Genomic DNA, 20,881 nt, shown 5'->3' with positions numbered 1-20,881 from the left:
TTTTCTTTCTACAATAACCTTACTTTCCAGTGTCTCCAAAACTGATTGTAAAAATGTTTATTTTGCTTGCCATTCTGACCACATTCAGCTCCTTTCCATTTTTCTTCTCAGAGTTGGTTATTTTGGAGAGGAAATTAAGTTTTTTTCCATCCTAACATTTTACATAGTCCATCTGGTTAAGGCTCTGTTATCTTTTTTTTCTGCTTTTCACTTGCATATTCTCTGCTGCATGTAGGACCAGCATCTAACAACCCAGCTGGTGTGTAACTTCCATTCTGTGTTCTTTCCTCCTTCCTCATGACTCTCCCAGGGTCTAATGTCCTCAGTGCTGCCATTTCACCTCAAAATGTACTTTTTCCAGAAAGGTTTCCCTCCCTTCCTCCTGTTTCACTCACTGTGAAGATTAAAAGTATGAAGGCATGTCAGTTTTTAAATATGATTTTATCCTCTTTAGTAATCATAGGAATATCTGAACTTGGGTGGGGGGAGAAGGTGAAGAGGAGATGGTCCTAACTTTATTGGCTACCAAAAAAGCAGGAGATCAGTACTGTTAGAATGGGTCAGTCGTAGGAAGGAAAAGGAGAAAGTCCTCCTTCCCCTGTCACTAAGCTTTCTGGGCATGTTAGATAGTTGAAGTAAGCTTCCATTTACTGCAAGGTGAAGATAGTTGTCTGTGTTGCCAAAGCAAGGAAGCCATCTGCTATCCTCATTACAAGAAAAATCCACTGGAAGAGGTTGCATCCAGGTTTGTACATATATACAAAACCCGACTGCAGTTTCTATAACCCTCCCCATGCCTGGTCGCAGTTATACATGTATGTGGCTTGATTACTGCCACGAGCAGAACTGCTGCAGCACGGAGCATGCCGTGGACAAGGTGCCCGAATACTTTGCCAGTGTCAGGTGTGCCGTGGGGAGGGAGCTGTCACCACAGCTTCTTGGCAGTTGATGCTCAAGCTAACTAGCTTCAACTGGGTTCAATTTGTCCTAGGCCTGCAGCTTAGATACTCTCTTAGTGTCCTTCCACTGCTCTCTGACCTTATGGTCTTCACTGCCTGCCTGGTTTAGATTTGAACTATTAATAAACCATTAAACTTACTTAATAGTGGGTTAGCTGCTCTCCTGTAGTCTTCCAGTAGTACCAGATGATACCCTGTCATTTCTGTTGCCCTTAGGCTAGGTTTTTGTTTTATCCTCTGATGCAATTGCCATATTTACAGGTTGACAGATGACTTGTATTATATTGATGAAAAATAATGATGACCATTTATGAGAGCTGAAAATAGTAAGACACAGCTCTTGAACAATATATTTGGACAAGTTTAAATATTCTAGAGTGCAGTTTCTTATGGTGACATAGGACTTAAACCCACTATATGTGTAGTTTAGGTGACTGTTGAAAGAGTAAGTCCATCAAGAAAAATGGTAAGCAAAAATCCTATGTAGTATTTATAGTATGTGTTTAAGCAGTAGTAGGCTAAACTTACCCTCTGAGCAGTCCAGTCTAGTTAAAATAAATACTCTTGCAAGAATGTAATTCTTTATTCTCTGTAGGTACTTTTTTTTTAATACCTCTAGCTTTATTCTAATATATTTGACTCTTTGTATCTTGCGTATAGCTGTGGTTTGTCAATTCCATTTTGGTTCAAGTGTGCATGATATTTTCATTTATAAGGGCATGTGGCAAAAGTGTTTTCACTAACTTGGCATGCTTAAACCAGTGTATTTTCTGCATTGATGTAAAGCAAACAGATATATTTAAAAAACGATAGTATTTGTCTATGATAGGAGGTTTGGAACACCATGTTTTAACATCCAATTAAAAATCTAGACGGTTGTAAATCTCTGAAAGTTCTTTAGCATGTGATAGCTGTGAGGTGACCGAAGTGAAGTGAGACTGGTGTTAGACTAGTAGACATTTACATACTATTTCCTTATTAGTTTTAATGATAAGCTATCTGTAGACGACCTCTCCTAGCCAGAGCTGAGACCCAGTGACTGACTGCTACTGGAAAAGCTAGTGCTCTCACTGCCAATCTGACAAAAGATACCGGGATGGACTTATAAACCGGTTGGGTGACAATATTCTGATTATAGCCAGTAGAGCCAAAAGTGTTATTCAGCTGAACAAATGTAAGGTTAGGTTAAGCTGAATAGCTTTGACTCTGTTGGTGAATCTCCGTTACTTGTAGTGGAAACTGAGACACCCAACTGACATGGGGAGACACCTAATTGTCTTACTCTGTGACCTAAATCCCACCCTGTGTTTCTAACAGTTCTTAGGGACATAAAGTGCAAATGAGAGAAAAGACAGGACAGTATTTCACTTTCCTTATAAACAGGACATGCTAAATAAAGAGTATGTAAGTTTCAAATTCTGATTACTCTTGAAAAGCACTGTAATAAATATTCCGTCATATTATGCCAATTGCATTTCTAACCTGGTTCCAAATGTAAAATGAATTGTATGAACTGCACCCTGCAAACTTCCAAGTTTTAATCCCAAGCATCAGACTGGTTCCTGCATTGCATGGTAAAAGATTTCCTGCTTTTACAAATCAGAAAATATAAATATATACCTCCCTGTATGTGCTGGAGGTGGTCTGTTTTGTAAAATGTTGAAGATTAAAAGCACTGTATAACTAAATATCACATAATGTATGCTGCCTAGATAGAGCAATAAGAGTCAGCATCAAGCACTCCTCTGTTGCATATAATGCCTTGCTGTTGAAAAACTACCTACATTACTTTCTAATCTGCATAGAATATAGCCTATTAAGATTTCAGTGTTTCTCTGATAGAAGTCTCTGTTAAAATTTTTGTTCCTCGTTGCGCTCAGGTCTGGGGAGCAATCAACATATATGATCAAGAACTTAGAGGCAGAATGAAGTATTTCTGTTACAGCTTGTCACCCTTTGACACATTCTCTGGTATTCCCAGTTGATTTTCCAGGTTTATGGCCCTGGAAAAACAGACAAGCATCATCTTTGTAGATCATGTATATTTAAAGGGTCATCAAGTTTCTTACAACTGAAATAAATACTCAGAACAACATCTCACTTAGGGCAAGATGTAACCCATTTTAAGGGGAAATAATAGTCACTTGGTTTTTGAGACATTACAGAACATCAGCTACATGCCATCTAATATTAAGTGCTGTGCAGCATGCTGCAAAATCAGGGGACGACTATGGCGTACTTAAATTGCACGTCCTGAAAAGTTACTGAGTCTTGGATCTCATTAACTCATTATTGTATATTTTTGTAGCAAAAGATCAAGATTATAAGGTTTGAATAAAGTCACTACTGCTTTTCTTGATACTGTGAAGAAGTCAATAAATAGAACTTCTTGAAATAGGTAGTATAATTACCATGTAAAGGGAAATATCCAAGTAAAGGGAAATATAACCAAGATGTTTTTATTGACACCTATGAATAAGGCACTTCCTTTAGAGCAACACTATTTATTCTAAGTCATGACATACCAAGGTCAGACTTATGTCTTGCAGTTTTAACTGTGTTAAATTTAAGCAGAAGGCATTACAATACTTATACTCTGAAGGACTGCCCAACACCTCTCTCTTTAAGTAAGAAAAGTGAATGGAAAACTTTCTCATCTGGTATTCAGATGAGAATACTCCTTTCAGTGATCCCAGCACTGAATCCTCAAGTGAGTTCAAGACACGGTCCTCCTTTTGTTAAGCAACAAAGTCCCAGGTAGAAAATGTTATATTGAGCTTTCTTAAATAACAGCACAATACGAAAGGAAAAAAACACCACAAAGTTCTGTACTTTCATTAACCTCTCTTTCACTAATGCTGTTGTTACAGAAGAGGGTATCTATCTCCGTTTAACACTTAGGAAAGGTGGATGACTTTTTTAAAAATAATCTGTCTTTATTTAAAATACGACCTTAGTTCCCAGTAAAAGTCCTTCTTGAAGGCGTGCAAGGACTTGCCATAAATTGAATAAGATTTACTGAAGTAAAAGTCATACAGAAAACTTTGGCACAAAGGAAGCTTAAAATAAGCTTATTTTAGAGGCTTTCAAGTGTCAGTAGGAAAGAAGTAAGCAATTAGTCAGTAGGCATATTTTACATCGGTAGAAATAATGTTTTTGCTACAGCATTTGCACCAGTCTTACTTTTAACTGTGCGTTTTATGCATATCAGAAAAAACCTGCAGGAACAAAATGAGAATGACAAGTGCTAAACACTCAACATTAATACTGAATGTGTGTTATAAAATACTGCAAACCCTTTCTGCATTATTTCTAGAATTAAATTATTATAATATGAAGTAGGTTTTTTAAATGTTTATTACAGTAGAATGTGGTCTGGTCTGTAACAGTCAGTCATGGTTTCCAACAACATTGTTTGCAGTTCTGTTCCTCTCTAAAAGGTATCGTGGGCTGCAGCCTTGAGCTTGACTGCTCAGCCCTCCGATGAGCATACACGCTTCATCAGCGCTGAGGGAACCTGTGGCATAAGCTGAGCAGGATCGTGCCCTAACCCTTTGCTTTCGTAGCTGAGCATGCCTTTGTTAAAATTGCTAGAGGAAAATCTGGTTTGACTTAAGCTGTTTGTGTGTAAAAGCAAAACATTAATGGGTAATTTCTTAAGCTATTTTTACACTTTTCACAAATGCCATGCTTTTTTTGTCTCTTTAAATGCTAATATAAATATTTTTCTTTTTCTAGGGTGAAAATCCTATTTACAAGAGTGCAGTGACAACTGTGGTCAATCCTAAATATGAGGGAAAATGAGCACTGCTTGTATAACTTCACAACACTGTATGCGGCATAGCAATTTTTGTAGTCACAGTAAGATAGATTTAGGGCAAACTGCAGTGATTTTACTAATTCATTACATATAGGTTTGTTTTCCTGTGCAGGTTTTGAAAATGTACCATATGTAATTTTTTATTTTTATTTTTTTGCAAATAAAAATAATCAGTGCCAGGGTCTGACAAAAAAACTTGAGACTGCATAGCTTAGTCAGCTAAGGTCACATGGTGCCTTTTTGATGTTTTTTCTCCTCCTGTGCTGTGAATCTAGGTCTTCTACAGGATGTGATATTGCTATGACATGACTGGGAGAGAAATGGTTAAAGCAATCAGTATGAGGGCTCTGCCTAGCCATTTAGTATTAAAATTTTAAGCTTTACAGGGAAATCAGGGCTTGAGTTTGCAGACATAATTAAACTCACTTAGTACGGAGCTGATGAATAACTGGTCTTCTACTTGCTAGATATGTGATTAAGTGTATAGGAAGTTGAGTAAGTTGGAAATGAGCAGTGTAAATGACTGAAAAGTGTGTGCATACTTAAATTGCTTAATGACAGGTTATGGTTAAGATGAAAGGTGTTGGAAAGAATTTTAAGAAAGAAAAAACAGCTTTAAAACACATGCCATTACTGAAAAAAGTTGCTGACTGGTAACTTGCTTAGTTTTTCTCTGTAAATTCAAGTCCTGGGTGGCAGTATCATGAAGTACTTTACCAAGACATCCTCAAAACACATAAGGGCCTTATGTCATACTGTCTTTCTTCTGTACGTTTCCTTGGTTTAAAGCCTGGTGCTTTGTCACCGTTCTAATCTTTTAACGTATGTGGTTGCAATTCTTTTTGTAATATTTTCTTGTATCAACACAAGCTTTTTTTTTTTTTTTTGCAGTCTTAGCTGTAAATTTGCCTTTACCCTGTAGCTAAGATTGCATAGTTTGTCATGTGATGAGTCACATCATTTTTGACATGTGCCATGTATATTTGCCTTTGACCATTCAAATTGCCTCATAGTCATATCCTTGTTTTAAGTGCCTTTTTATTTTAACAGATGTTCACTTTTTACAGTGCTATTACTGAAGTTATTTATTAAATAAAAGTATCTTAAAAATACATGAATGTCATCTCTTTATCTTGTGCACTGATACTATTCAACAAACTGAAATCTAAGTCTGTTTGGGCAAGATGTAACAGACAGGGTAATAATACTGCATATGTCCCTTTAGATGAGGTTTGAGAAATGAGTTAAACAAAAGTGATCTTGGTAACAAAAGTTAGCTGTTGTATAAAATGCACAAAAGCCAGGGTGCAGCACAGTGCTTCACATTACATATTAAGTAAGTGGTACCTTACTTAAACTTATAGCCTTTCATTTACTGCATTTGTGCTAAATGAGTTTTTGTGAAGTATTCTGATTAATCATCTGCCCTACCACATAAGCTGTTTGTTTACAACACAATACACAGCAATTGAGAAAAATGACATTTTGTAAGAAGAGTGTTTTATGAATTTTTTGTTAGGGGTGTGGTGTTCTACATTGAGTACATTTGATTACAAAGTGGTTTTGATAATCTGAAGCATGTTCATGGAGTCTACTATCTATCTGCACAGGTTTTTTTTCTGAACTAAATTCTAACTTTTTTAACCCTTCTAATTTTTTCAAATTATCCTGTGGAGTCATGGGGGCTCTGTTGTACAAGTCTCTTTTACTCTTCTCCATATGAGGACAGAAGGAGCCCAGTTGCTTCAATACACAGTCTAAAACCAACAGCACTCAAAAGTGTACAGGTGCCATAAAAAGACTTCCTTACACCCATGCCCCCACCACCCCCCTGCACAAAGGAGCAGGGAGCCACGAGGTGGGGAGAACTGCAATAACACTGTTGTTGGAGAACTGGCCTCCAGGGCTGCCCCAGGAGAGGGGTCAGGACCCATCACCCTGAGGCAAGAGGAGGAGCTCCCTGGAACACCATTCACCCTGTGTGTTGAGGGGGTGTCACAGCCTAGGGGTAGAGGAGGGACTCATTATGAGATGCAGGGGAAGAGCAGCTTGGGCTTGTACAAGACTCACTATGGGCTGTTTAGGGTGGAAGCAAAGGGGGAGAGGGGTCAAGGTGGTTTGGGGAGGAACAAGCACAGGGAAAATGCAGGGATAAGGGGATAAAAGGAGTCAGTCACAAAAAACAGCTTGTGGATCAGGATGCTTCTCTGGCCATGCCCTGTACCTGATCAACACAGTTTGTCCTGTCTTCTTATTAAACTCCATTTTGAACTATTTTCCTGGGTGAGGGGCTCTAGTTTGTGTCTATGGAAATCCTGGCACCAGCAACTGCAGTGAACAGTTAAAGGAGCGAGAACAGCTGTCTTTCTTACAGCATCAGACTCGAGACACATGGTTCACAGAAATCTTAAATTTACCTTAAACCAGGACTGGATGGTCCAGCAAGGGAAGGAAAACCATACAGTGTATCCATTTCTCAGTCCACTATTGACTCCAGTGTAGATTTTCTAGTCTCTCCAGCTCTTACATTGCAGATGCTGTGGTTTACAGTTCACCTTTCAGAGACATAGGGTAGTTGTACCCAACAGATAAAAAATTTCCCAAAACAAAATACTATTTTAACTAGTCTGTATAATGTGTATACATAGCTAGGGATGGTGAGATGGATGTTTTGTGTTAGTATTCCTAACAAACACTTGTAAATTCAGATATGATGTAGTCCTGAAGATGCCTAGATCTTTCTCCAAAAAGAGAAATCCATTCCCTTAAGTCAGCCCCCTTCAGTCTCCTGCCCATGCTTTCTTTAATGAAGAATCCTTTATTTTATATTCTTCCCATAAACCTGCCTCCCTTACATGACACACAGAGATCTACTGCCTGTTACACTGGAAACAATCAGTTTGCTTGATTTGACTGCAACCTCCAGTCTGTCTTGTAATGCCTATGCTGCCTTTTCAGAGGTCAACAATTTGTGATAGTCCATTCAATGCAAACACAGCTCCATAAGACATACTAACACATCCGATAATCTTGGGCGGGGGGGGGAGGAGGTGGGAGGGGAATAGAGGCATTTGCCAGAAGTTACTGTTCTGAGGTCTGATAAAAAGTGTAAAACTAAGCAGATGATAGATAATCATTATTCATAAAAGGACTGACTTCCAGAGCTTTTGCAGCACAGCAGGAATTAGCAGTACAGTCTGAATGGTCCAACTGTAGTTGTTATACACTACTTATATACCCAAATATAGATTGGATATAAAATATGAAATATCCAGGCTATAAGAGAGTGACAGAGTGGTATTTTTATTAATGCTGTAAGTTTACCATCACAACTATTCTAATAAGAGGAATATGAGAGAATCTTATCATCAGAGATGTTTCACCTCCTTTTTGCTTCTTGACTCTTTGAGCTCAGCAAAGGGTAACTCTTCCCAGAAATAAACAGTGCTCCCTGGAAATTAAAAATAATATATATATATATTTGCTGTGCATTGCAGGACTGGATACTGTATAAAATATCCCATTATACCTCTTAGATTGCATTGTTTGGTTACTCACAGAAAAAATCTTAACAGCAAAAGTTTTTGTAGCAAATAATGGTATAATGATACAAGAAAGACACTTGTAATGCAAGGAAGTAGCAGCAGTAATAGCAGTGGAAATTAACTTTGTACATACCAAAAAGAACATATACATGCAATCTTTGTCTTCAGAGCCTAGATGCTACTTAGATAAATAGCTGCATATGTGGGTACAATGTAAGTAATATGGAGTGAGATTCATTTGGTTTATTCTAAGACATTTCTAAGTTAAATATCTAAGCCTGATTTGATCATTCTTTGTCCTTTTCAGTTAATGGAGAAAAAAAAAAAAAAAGGATGAGGTAAACCACATTTTGGAGGCAACAGTTTTAGGATGAATTATAATTTCTGCCTTCTACTTCTTTCAACTGATATTAAAAGCATTTAGGATGACAAGCACAAATTTAGGCATCTAAAGGTTAGATACCTAAAGTTAGGACAAATTATGGTAGCATGGTAGGAATTCCATTTAAACAGAGCAGTTCTATCAAGCAAAATCTGGAAGCTCAACCTAACAAAGTCATTTTGTAAATGCAGGTACATATCTACTCAGCTTCCCTAGAAGTTAAAGAGACAGGACTATTCTTCCCACAGGCAACAAAAAGTGCTCAAGATAAGCAGTACAATGGGTCTATAAAATACATTTCTGAAGTACTGCCACTATAGAGTGAGAAAATAATTGCTTATTTGCAAATCTTTCTGCTTCATGGGCCCTTGTGGAACTAAAAGAAAACAACAGACGTTATTGCAAGGCTAATATGAGGTCACATCCAACCTGAAAAATTCTCCAATTATTTAAATGAGTGATGCTAAAGTACTGAAACACAGAACCCAATTAATTTTCTAAACTGAAAATCAAGGTGAAACTTTACCACTTGGAAACAGAATAGTTTTTAGTAAATTACTCAGATTAAGTTAGTGAGACAAGACAGACAGCATCCTGACAGTTAAAGTCCTGATATGTCCAGGTTAACATCTGGCCATTGCTCTTGAAGACTGTTAAGCAGAAGAAGCTGGGTTTAAGAGGATTCTCAAACACCATTACAGCTTGTGTCATGCCGGTAATAATAATCAGTTAAACCTTAGTTTTTCTAAAATCATTGTAAGGAGAGAAGCTGATAACTATTACTGGGAATTATGCCTCACTGCCAGGAGTAGCTATAATGAATTGGGAATTTTGGGTTCTCCATGCCATAGGTAAAGAACAGAAGACTATCCAGGGAAAAGTCATGATCTCCATAAATTACTGCTAGCAAAGAATCTTGCCTTGCCCAGTAGGGGCCCATGAACATCAAGCTACCACAGGGATACCACTCAAACATACAGCAAATTTAACTTCGATTCAAAAGAATCTTCTGTAAACAAAAGCAGGCATATTGTAGTTTACATACAGAAAACGTTTAAACTTTCATTTCTGCATTCTGACAGAAAGTGAAAACAAGTATTTCCCATTGCTAGAACTACAACAGAGCTAAGAGTGGAAGAGAAACAATGTTTACATGTACTCCTGGTTATCAGGAAGAATTTTGGTTAAGTCCAAAGATATTTAGAAAGGAAACATTTCAACATTCAAGTCGTTTTTTATGCCATTACAATTTCTCCACTAGGACTCTTGATGCAGTCCTTTGTTTATGTGACCAGTTATACAACTTGGACATTACTTCCAGCTCCACAGAAGCTGTCATGAAGAAAGCACTGTGATTCTATACAGCCCATAATTAGGGCCATTTATACTTTGTAAAACACTCATAAACTTCATAAAGCACCTACTTGAGCGACTGAGTCTGTTCTGCAAGAATTTCATTTCAATTCAGTTAATTTGTTTGAGAGCACTGCTGGAAATAGTTCAAGTGAATGATGACATGTTTTCAAAAAAGTTGTATTTACCTACCCATTCTGTCTGATAAGGAGTTGAGGCATCAAAGTCTCCTAAAACCAAAACCAATACATCCATCAGATCCAGCATGAAAGCTTATTTAGACTTTTTGATATTTAACATAATAAAGGTAACATGGTAAAATATAATAGTTTTGTATAATATAATTTTTAAGATACTCTAATACACTAAAACGCATTTACATTAGTTACATAATCTGCTACATATTTTAATTTTGTGGAATGAAAATTGTACAATACAGCCAACTACAGAGGTCCTATCCTATCCCGTTATCCAGAGTGCAGTGCACACTGCTTGACTTCTGGTCACTACACCTCCCTGTGGAGAAGGAAAGATCTTTGTGTCTTCTGAACCTACTTCTTATCTCACACTCATCATGGGTCTTTCCCTCTTTATCTTCATTCATTCCAGATGCTCCTTTCACTTCTTTTAGACTTACGGTCATAGAGCGGTGGGGCATGGAAGAAGACACAGCCAGCCATGCTCACAGGAGAACAGATTCCCTCTTCACCCAAAAAAGCCCTGACAAACAGGGATCGTGCCAGTTTATCAAATAGCTATTTTCACAAAATATTTTGATTTTGACAAATCAGCATTTTTGACCAATCTTCCTGGAAAATTCCTAGTTCAACCTAGGAATAGTCCTTTGGGCAGCAGGTGAAACCACTGCCATTAGGAACTTAAATTCTCTATGTCATATCGTCCAATGCATAACTGATTGAGAACACCACCACTAAATTCTAACACTGATGTTAGTAATTTAGTATATAGTATTCCTACAGCAAGTGAGCTCTGACACATGATCTGACAGGCTTAGCAGCCACAGTTTAAGACACTGTTGATCCAGCTTCCCTCTTCATTCCCTTACCAGAAGTTAAAACCTGCACAGACAAGACATCAGTAATAACCTCTTACCTAGCTCCCCAGCCACAATTCACGAACCCCTGTGTATTAAATTATCATCAATAATTTAGGTAATAAACTAGGTTTTGCATTGCAGTTGAGGAGCTGACCTGTGCTGACTTGTGCTACCCCTCTCCTCAAGGAACAAGCCTATAGGTGGGAACAACAACTTCTTAAACCTCTATAGCAAAGTCAGTGGTACAGTTTCATGGTGGTATAAGAAAAGGAAGTAAAACATTTTCAGGTAAGTACAAATACTGAGCTGAAATGCTGCATTTTTACTGACTAAAACACTGGGTAGACTTAGATTTTTTGTAAATATGTTAGAATGTATATATATGTAACAATTTTGTAAATATAAATAGAAATGTTACTTTTATTCTCAGAAATGTCTGATTTTTTTTTCCAGCTTTCTCTTCTGAGGAAGTTCAATTTCTGATGCCTTCTGAACTCTCCCTTCTGTACGGAGTATGCAAAAGCAGATAATCAGAATACAGTATATGGCACATCATTTTATATTAAAAAAAAAGTAAATTCTCAGTTCTTTAGGATTAAGTTTGGTTTTAATAGTCATAAAATTCAGTTTAAAAACAGAAAAGATAAATACTGCCTTAAGAACACGTGGACTCACACTATTAAAAATATATATGAAATTAAAAATCACAAAAATGTAAAATTTGCCTGAAACTAGTATTATTTCATATCGGTGATCCAGTTTGCCCAGGACCAGTGAACACAGGGCCTGAAACAGCATCAATCCTACATCAAGCCACATGGTATTCGCAAGAAACCTCTCCTGTTTAGTCTAGAGGCCCACCTTCCTCCGCAAACTGAAAGGGTACAGTACCACTGCAGCCTTTTGAAACCACAGAATTGATCCTGACAACCACTGTTTTCAGCAGACAAACACTGAATTACTTTCTATTTTATAACTCTTTCACACATAGCACTGGCTTTCCGAGTTACCTGGTACTAAGGCTGGAAGTGTAGAAAAGTAAAAATGTATACTGGATACAACTCTGCTTGGCATCAATTGATGAATAGGTGATGTGGTTTCGCTGTCGTAAGTTGGCTCTGCAGGTGCTTCCAAAATAAAAGATAATATATATGATTTTTTTTAAAAAGTTTTCAGAGGCAAAAAATTGGTCAAAATCACACTATTTCTACTAAGAAAAAACAATCAAGAGGACAGCATCTCCATGTAAAAAAGAGAACAAACAGAAGCCATGGTAACTAGTAATAATAAGCACAAGGATTGCAAACAATTATAAATTAGCTCTATTGGTTAATTTCAAACAACTTGTGTCTCATACTGTTCAGAGTACATGCAACTTAAATGTTATAGTAATTCCAAAATCCTTAATGATCAATGTTTATTTTGCTCAATTTCAATAACATTACTAAGAAATATATTAAGCAAGTAAAACACTCTTTTGGATCTGAACTGTAAGCAGCAAAAGTTCTTAACCATCAATTACTCTTGTGAGAGAACAGTCCCAAATTCATCTTGCAAGCCCTGTGGTAGTTCATCCATCACTTGGAGGCTTTGCACAGAATTGTGTTTTGCACAAAATTGTACTTGGCCAGCAATGCTTGCTCATTAACTATGCAATCCTGGAGGCTGCAGCAGAGATCTTTCTCTACAAAATTTCACCTTTTAAGATCTCTTTTTTCCCCCCCACTTACTGTCATCTTAGGAGATATGTGCTTTGAATTATCATGCTAATATGAGTAGCAGTTAATCAAAATTTAAATCAAAACTGTTTAGGACTGCAGTTATGATCTAGCAGCAGTAGCTGTCTCATTTAGATAGGGAAGAAATAAAGGTTTGTATCAGCCAGTTCAAGGTTCAAGGATTGCCAGTGAGGCTGGTGTTGTTGCTGCAAAATATTAACCAACATACGGAATTTCTTTTGAACTATGCCTTAAAGGAGATCTAATACATCTGATAAGTATTTCAGAAGAAGCTAAGTATTTCAGAAGAAGTTCAAACATCTTAAATGTAAGAAAGAGTGGAATTAACATTCTTTTGGGGTGAAACCTGGTCATCACCATGAGCTATGTATAATCTATTATCTTCCATTACTTTGACTCTTATGAAGTTCCAAATTACATTAAGATATTCAAAAGGACTGATCTGTGTTATCACATAAATAACATACGCTACATCCAGGAAAGACAGAGAATGACTATCAAGTTTGGTCAACACTGATCTCCCTCAACTATTACTTAGAAGGTAACCTGTGTTCTCCTTTTGGCAGTCACAAGAATACAGAAGGCAGCAACAGGGAACATCTCTTTATTCAGGTGTGACAGGAGAGAAAAAAAGGCACTAATGCTCTTCAAAAAGTAGAACTGTTCTATCATCAAGTCATTTATCATTATAGAGTATCTCATATGAATATTTTCAGTTTAGTAACATGTATTTCAGTACCAGCAGGTTAGGACTGTCTGCCTGGCAGCAAATGAAGTACTTGTTTTTTAGTTTTAGTTTAGTCATACAGTCTGCAAATATCATAAATCTGAAAGGCTGGCAGTAAGGCTACTCAGAGCTAAGGATACCAAACCCAACAACACAGAGTAAAAAATGAGGAGAAGCAGCAATTACTCCGGGCATGCAGTTGCTCTTGAACATCCCAGAGTTTAATCTTTGGAGGCATTTCAATATTTCAGCCATAGTGGAGCTGGAATTCTGACTCTTTTGCCTCTTTTTCTGGTATCAGAGATGATAACTATCAAAGTTTCTTTAGTCCTTCCTGTAATGATCAGTATACAATAGATGCCAATCTGTCACTGAGGTTCTTTGCCAGAAATAAAAACTTTAGATCTAAATATTCTTTACACATATATTTCAAATACAGATTTTAAAGGATAAAAATATAAGGTACGTGGCAGGAACCTTTGCTTACAGCTCAAAAAGCAATCAGGGTATGCAGCATGATATTCCTCCTCCTTTTACATTCAGTGACTTGTCAGCTACATAAGTTAACCGAGTGCCTTTTCCCTTCCTTCTCTACAGTCCAATGCATTCTGTGCAAGTCTTACTCAAATATTACTGCCTTACAGAGCCCTCCTGTAGCACCTGGACCTCACACATTCACAAGCTATTGCATTAGGGCCCCCTTCTCCGCACCAGACCAGCTGTGCTGGCTGCACAGGACCTGAACACAGGGAAATGGCTGTGACATGCCACAGAACATGTGACTAAATAGAACCACAGAAGTTACTTGTAAGGTGAATTAATGTTCAAAAAAAATTCTCCCAAAACAACAACAAAAACCATAGAAACCTACAGCATTTATTACCTGGAACTATCCCTTTCTTACCAATGGATTTGTCTGCACTTTGAACACATGGCAGAGCTGATGGAAGATTTGGAAGCAGGATTCTTTCTTTCAGTGCTAACAACTGCAAAAATTTCTGCAAAATCAGGTTATATAACACACAACTAATGGAATGAATGACAATTAAATAGTATCTCACCAAATGACAGATTAAAATCAATGATTAGTATTCTAATTTAGTTATTTGTATATTTGTATACATTATCACAGGTCATCATCTAGACTGATAAACATTCTTTGGGATTCTGCTCTTTTTCTCTCTTTTTCTCTACAACTGCAGTATTGTACAATCTGACATTTTTTTTCTTTTCCATCACAAATAAATATTCATTACCACAGAATCACAGAGTAGTTGAGGTTGGAAGAGACCTCTGGAGAATGTCTAATCCAACCTCTTGCTCAAAGCAGCATCAACTAGAGCAGGTAGCCTGGGGCCACGTCCAGCTAGGATACGAGTACCTCCAAGGATAGAGACTCCACAGCCTCTCCGGCAACTCTTCCAGTGTTTCAGTACCCTCACAGTAAAAAATAGCTTTTATGTTTGAGTTTCCTGTATTTCAGTTTGTGCCCAATGACTCTTATCCTTTCACTGGATACAACTGAGAAGAGTTCAGCTCCATTTTCTTTACACCCTCCTATCAGGTATGCATTTCTATACACCAACTAGTACTACACACTCATAAGAGGGTATAAATGCCCAAGCCTTCTCTTCTCAATGCTAAACCCCAGCTCTCTGGGATTAGTAAAAAATAGTAAAAACAGTAAAATTTACATTATTATTTCTTACTTCTCATCAGTAATATGAAGGAGAGACTGAAGAAAAATATGCAAAAAAATAGACAGAGTGGGGCAAAGGAGAGCATTTGAAAAATGCTATTAATCAGATTGATTTTGGAAAAAGCTATCATCTATGGTCAAAATGTTGGTATTTCTCCATTTTTACCCACTGCCTCTAAACAGAAGATGTCAATGTGTGACAGCTCAACCCAGTCATCAACTGGTGCTTTCATATTTTTCTTAGTTAAGTAGCATTCTTTTTTCCTCTTTTATCTAAAAGGATCACACTAACCAATCCTGTCCAAAACACATCACTGTCTTAGTTTTCTATAATGTGAATAGAAAAGAACAAATAAATAATTATGTATTTTTAAATTAAAACTCTACTTACCAAAGCTTCTGTCTTGATCAAGTAGAAGTGCTGAAAGAATACATTCTAGCTGCAAAGTTCTACTATTTAGAGGCTGTTTTCCAGTCACCTCTGATTTTCTTTCAAAAAAATCAGAATTGCTGCCAAAGCAATTATCTAGCAGAAAGAAAATATTTAGAAGCAACGATGAATATAAGTACCAGAACACTGAGTTCTGGAAAGTAACTCAAGTGAATGCTTATTAATGATAATAAATACATCAGCACCATGGGATTACCTCATTATAAAGGATAAATTACAACTAGAAAAAAACCTGTAGGGCAGAATTTTAAATTATTTAAGAATATTTGGGTTTAATATTTAACATAAATATTAAAGGCAAAATTTTTTTAAAAGACAAATTAACAATAAATGGCAGAGTTTGATACAGAGCAATGTAAGAAATAATTTTTACAATTCTGAGGACTCAAAAAAATAAGTCTCAAATTCTGTCAATAGAAAAGGATCAAAAATATTGTTTTTAAAAATATTTATTTGTTGATTCTTCATAGGAAGGTAATATGATCTGTCACATCTTGCTTTAACACTGCATTACACAAAACATAAAACAGGTTAATTATTTTGATCCACAATAGAAATTTGAAAGTACTATACCGTAGATTCTCTGCTATGTTAAATTCTTAAGTATACACCAAGACAGCCTTTCAAACTCTTGCTTCTATGCCTAATTTTACATATGTGATTAGGATTGCCAAAACAGACAGTCATACATGCTTAAAATTTAATCTCATTCTTAAACGATTTAAAGAGCAAGATCCCTATTATAAATGTCTTGCACTGCAAACTATTGAATTTTCTTTTACACAGATTACATTTACATAGAGATTTTTACTTGCTATTTGAAAGTTTCAAGATATATCTTCTCATCAGAATATTCATTATCAGCTAAAGACATCTTACTGCAAAGAATGAGCCAACACTGCAGATGAAAGTGTAGATTATTTTCCACATATACTAGATCTTGTGGTCAGCCTCTATCCATTTCTATACACCAACTAGTACTACTAATCACAGCCTGCTTTTTTCCTTTGCTCTGTGCTTACTAAGGACATGAAATATCAAGGGGAAGGATAGAGCTAGCAGAGGGCTTTTTTGGCAGCAAGGTATGTTGACTAGTGGTTGTAAAGGGGTCAGTGTTGAAAGAGTGCAAGTTTCAGAGTTGGGGCTGAATGTGAGTAATCAGGGGAATGCCTGAGGTATGGAAGCAGTGCACAGAATGAAAGGGTCTGCAGGGGGAGAAAGAGTTGGAACAATGGCAAAAGTCAATGGAAATTCAGCTGTTTCCAATAAGCCACCATATTTATCTATCTACATGTTTGCTTTCAAGCCACTTTTACTAAGTTATTTACTTTGCACTTACCAATGAATCTGTCTGTGATTAAATGGCTTGTTACCACATTCTCAACTTCCTGAAGGTTCTTTAGATTTTCTTCTATTTCAGTAACCAAAGTCTCTCTTTCCTTGATGAGTTTCTTTACTATGTTTCCTACTGAAAGGGGACGATTTTGGTGTATTTATTTGAGAAAATAATTTACAGAATATCTCTACAGAATGAAAATCAAGATTCAGAACAAGGAAACAGAATGCCTGTATTTCTCCTAAAACACTATCATGGCAATACAAAAATGTCTATTCAGATTAATAAAACCATTGCATTTCATCAGATAAATTAATTATTTATGCGTTGTAAAACAAGCACTGAAAATGTATGAACTATTTCTTTAACACTGTTATCTAATTTACCTGTTATATTAGCACAGTGCAAAGATAGGTAAAAAATGAAACATAAATGTGTATCTGAAGTGTCATAGTTTTTATCTCAGAAATATTTCCTAACCAAAGCACAGCCCTAAGAATAATTAGTCACACAATTACACCTCTTCTTCCTGAGCAAGGAGTACAGAATTAGGATCAAGGCTTACTTCAGAGTCCCATATAAAGAAGGCACATAAGTAAGGCAGATCAAACTTATCCATGCTTCTACTGAAGTGCTAGCAGTCTAAGTTAGATGGGGGGAAGGGTAGAATGCCTTTCTTTTTTAATGAGGATACTGACATAACATAATAGGCATATTAGAAACTCTGTGGATGGGTAATAATAGACAGGGAATATAATTGCAGGACTGAAAAAAAACTCAAAAAATCTACTACAGTAATATTTAATTTCAAAAAGGGAAACTATAAAAAATGAAAAAATTCAAAGGGCTAGAAGGACAACAGCAGCTAAAAGGATAACATGCTTGGAGGGGGCATCAAGATATTCTTGAGCACCATATAACCTGTTCAAAGCAGGACTTTAGAAAGATCACAGAAACAGAAAAAAGCACTGCTTAAACAGGAAGTAAAAGAAGCTAATCAAAATAAGAGGACATCTTTGAAAAAGCTGAAGTCAAATTTAAATCAAGAAAACAGAAATGAACAGAAAGTTAAACACTAAATTATGCCAAAAAAGGATTTGGTGAGTAACTTACAAAAGGGATAAAAATAATAAATACACTGGAACAAAATACAAGAAGGATAATTAGAGTAAAAAAATAGAAGAATAAGTAAATTCATTTTTTGCCTCTATATTCACTATGGAGAAGTTTCAGGAGGCTGTCAACTTATATGCCCTATGATGGGGGATTTTAAGAGAGAAATTATTCAAAATGAAATGTCAACAGAAAACACTTTTGAGATGAACAACAAAAGGAATAGCAACGAACTGCCAGGAGCCAATGATAATCATTTGAGAAGGCTACAGAAACTCAGAGATGAGTACCAGATCTTTGTACCAAGAGAACGGAACACAGCTAACAGTCTCAATTTCTGGGAGGTTTAAAAAAATTATAAAAGAATTAGCCAGATGTTTTTGCTGCTAATTGGTAGAAACGATAAGATGTAGGGAATACATGGATAAGTATAAAGTATCAGGGAAGAGTCAACATGGGTAAAGCAAAGTAACGCCTCACAAATCTACCAGACTTCTCTGAGCAAGACAGTAAACATGTAAACAAAAAGAGATCATTTCATACAGATGAATTTCCAAAGGCTTTCAACAATGCCTTTCATCAAAGACCTTTAAGAAACTTCCAGAGGATATGAGGAAGGTCTTCAAATGAATAAATAAGGTTTTCAAATGAATAAATAACTATTTAAAGATGGAAGACAGGAAACAAATCATAGGCATTAATTATCAGTCTTCTAGTATGAGAGCGGTCATGGATGAACTCCTAGAGTGATCTACAGTAGGGCCTGTACTGTTCGACATACTTACAAGTGGTTCTGGAAAACGGGTGAATAATGGGGTGACAATAATGTTGATAATCAAGCCATTCAAGCAAATGTTCAGGGACTACATGAGAAGGCAGATAAATTTAATATGTATAAATGAAAGCTGAGTGAAAAGTACAAATCAGTCATAGTTGTACCTAGTCAGTGGTGATCTTTGAACTACTGTTGCCTACTCAGGAAGGAAAGCACAGAGTGAGCTTAATGCTCAGCATCAGTCAATAAAACATAGAGAATACTAGGAACAACTGGAAAAACAGTAGAAAACAAAACCCAAAACACTGTCATATACATTAAAAAAAAAAAGACTGGCATGCCCACATTTCAAATATCACTTTGGTCCCAGCCATCTCAGAAAAGATGCAATAAAACTAGACAAGACACTGAGAAGGATGACACAGATAACCAAATTTGCCTACCAGTTTCTGTACAGAGAATGCCTAAATACAAAGGGATTTTCAGCCTGAAAAAGGCCTCTCAATGGGGATACAATAGTGACTCATCATAAGAGATAATGGACAAGGTGAATAGGGGAAGAACTAGGAGCTATCAGACAAAAAGGGTGTCAGGCTCAAAACAAACAAAAGATACTTCTTCCCTCAATACACAGTTAGATGGAAAAAAACTTTGACATACTGTGGATACTGTGGATTTAAATTTGTTTAATGTATGGTTGAAAAATCAATAGACAAATTCATGGAAAAAGAATTAATCACAGGATATTAACTACAGAACGTTCAGACAGAAACTGGACAATATTCTGGGAAGAATCATATACTGTTCCCTACACATTTGCTTTTGAACACAGCTGGAGACAGGTCACTGGGCTGTATGGACCTTTCATCTGACCCAGGATAGCTAGAAGCTGATGTTCTTTAATACCTACCATTCATGCCATGAAGTTGGCTGGCATCCAGAGCCTGAGTCTGTTGCAAATCTCTCCAATTCGATTCCAGGCTGGTAAGCAAAAGCTTTCTTTTTTCTGTTAGGTCCTGTATTTTTTTCTCTGCCACAAGAGAAATACTTAGTAACAATAATTAGAAGTAAATTATATTTACTATTTTAAAATATGATTCAAAAGAGATAATAGACTTATTTCAGCATGTTTGTCTGGCCTGCTACTTTGTGTCACACTAATGGGTCCACTGAAACCTCATAGCGCCTGGAGCAGAAGCAACAATTTCTATTTCAAGGTCTCCACTGATGTAAAACTAGAACATTTTTCCACAAATCTCTCAAACAGCAATAGGAAAAGAGTGTATGTCAAGAGTTCTGGGAGCTACTGCAAGAGGAGAGAGGCCTGGCAGAAAGAGCTGAAAGAGTCAGAGACTTTACTTTAGTCTAATACATTAGAAAAAAAATACGCTTGCACTTAGCAGTACATGACTAGGGAGATACCACCAGTCACCTCCTTCAGATTCTCTTCTTTCACTTGGTGAATGAACTCTTTTACCAGTACAGAAAATCTAGCTCATCTGGATGGCATATAGAGTCTGGGATTTTCAAAACCACCTAAAACTTTGAAGTATCCAAATTCATGTATCTTTCTACAAGAATTGGTGTTTTGGAGTGAAATGAACCAAGTGCCAAGCCATTTAATCCGAAAACTAAAATGTGATGAACTAGTGCTCCTGCATGAAGCATAATCTACAGTCAGCAAATAGGAAATATTAAAAATAAAATTGTGTGTAAATTGGTGCCTTTTACTGGCCCATAAGCATCCTCTGCCATTTGGGATCCACAGCACTGAATCTTCCCCTGGGCACGAATACAGTTTAGTGGTGGGAGTAAACAATCCAGTAACAGAGTTTTACCGGACTCCATTCCTTGTTGAAACTGGCTGTGCAGTCAGTAACCTGAAAATCCTATGGACAGTGGAAAAACAAAAAAGGCATGATACT

General features: G+C 36.7%; 2 protein-coding genes across 5 annotated transcripts in view; one reads left to right on the top strand and one right to left on the bottom strand.

Annotated features, from left to right (window-relative positions):
• The window catches only part of ITGB1 (integrin subunit beta 1), a 46,788-nt gene extending 40,897 nt beyond the window's left edge, over positions 1-5,891 (top strand). The window contains exon 16 of the mRNA XM_067291876.1: positions 4,698-5,891. Within this exon, the coding sequence (XP_067147977.1) occupies positions 4,698-4,763 (66 nt within the window). The 3' untranslated portion in view covers positions 4,764-5,891. The remainder of the gene's footprint in view (positions 1-4,697) is intronic.
• Positions 5,892-8,098: 2,207 nt separating this feature from the next.
• LOC136991414 (uncharacterized) overlaps positions 8,099-20,881 on the bottom strand; it is an 18,017-nt gene continuing 5,234 nt past the window's right edge. Inside the window, exons 3-9 of one of the 4 annotated variants that reach the window (XM_067292521.1) lie at positions 19,867-19,986; positions 17,072-17,200; positions 15,673-15,807; positions 12,127-12,243; positions 11,535-11,619; positions 10,252-10,289; positions 8,099-8,230 (exon numbers count right to left, since the gene is read on the bottom strand). In XM_067292521.1, the coding sequence (XP_067148622.1) occupies positions 11,543-11,619; positions 12,127-12,243; positions 15,673-15,807; positions 17,072-17,200; positions 19,867-19,986 (578 nt within the window). In that variant the 3' untranslated portion in view covers positions 8,099-8,230; positions 10,252-10,289; positions 11,535-11,542. Of the gene's footprint in view, positions 8,231-10,251; positions 10,290-11,534; positions 11,620-12,126; positions 12,244-14,465; positions 14,581-15,672; positions 15,808-17,071; positions 17,201-19,866; positions 19,987-20,881 lie in introns of those variants that run through there. The other 3 variants (XM_067292520.1, XM_067292522.1, XM_067292523.1) reach the window with 3 other exon arrangements.

The sequence above is a fragment of the Apteryx mantelli genome, chromosome 2 (assembly GCF_036417845.1).
Source record: "Apteryx mantelli isolate bAptMan1 chromosome 2, bAptMan1.hap1, whole genome shotgun sequence".
NCBI lineage: Eukaryota > Metazoa > Chordata > Aves > Apterygiformes > Apterygidae > Apteryx > Apteryx mantelli.
The sequence above is the reverse complement of the archived record's forward strand: the minus strand, read 5'-3'. Positions and strand labels throughout refer to the sequence as shown.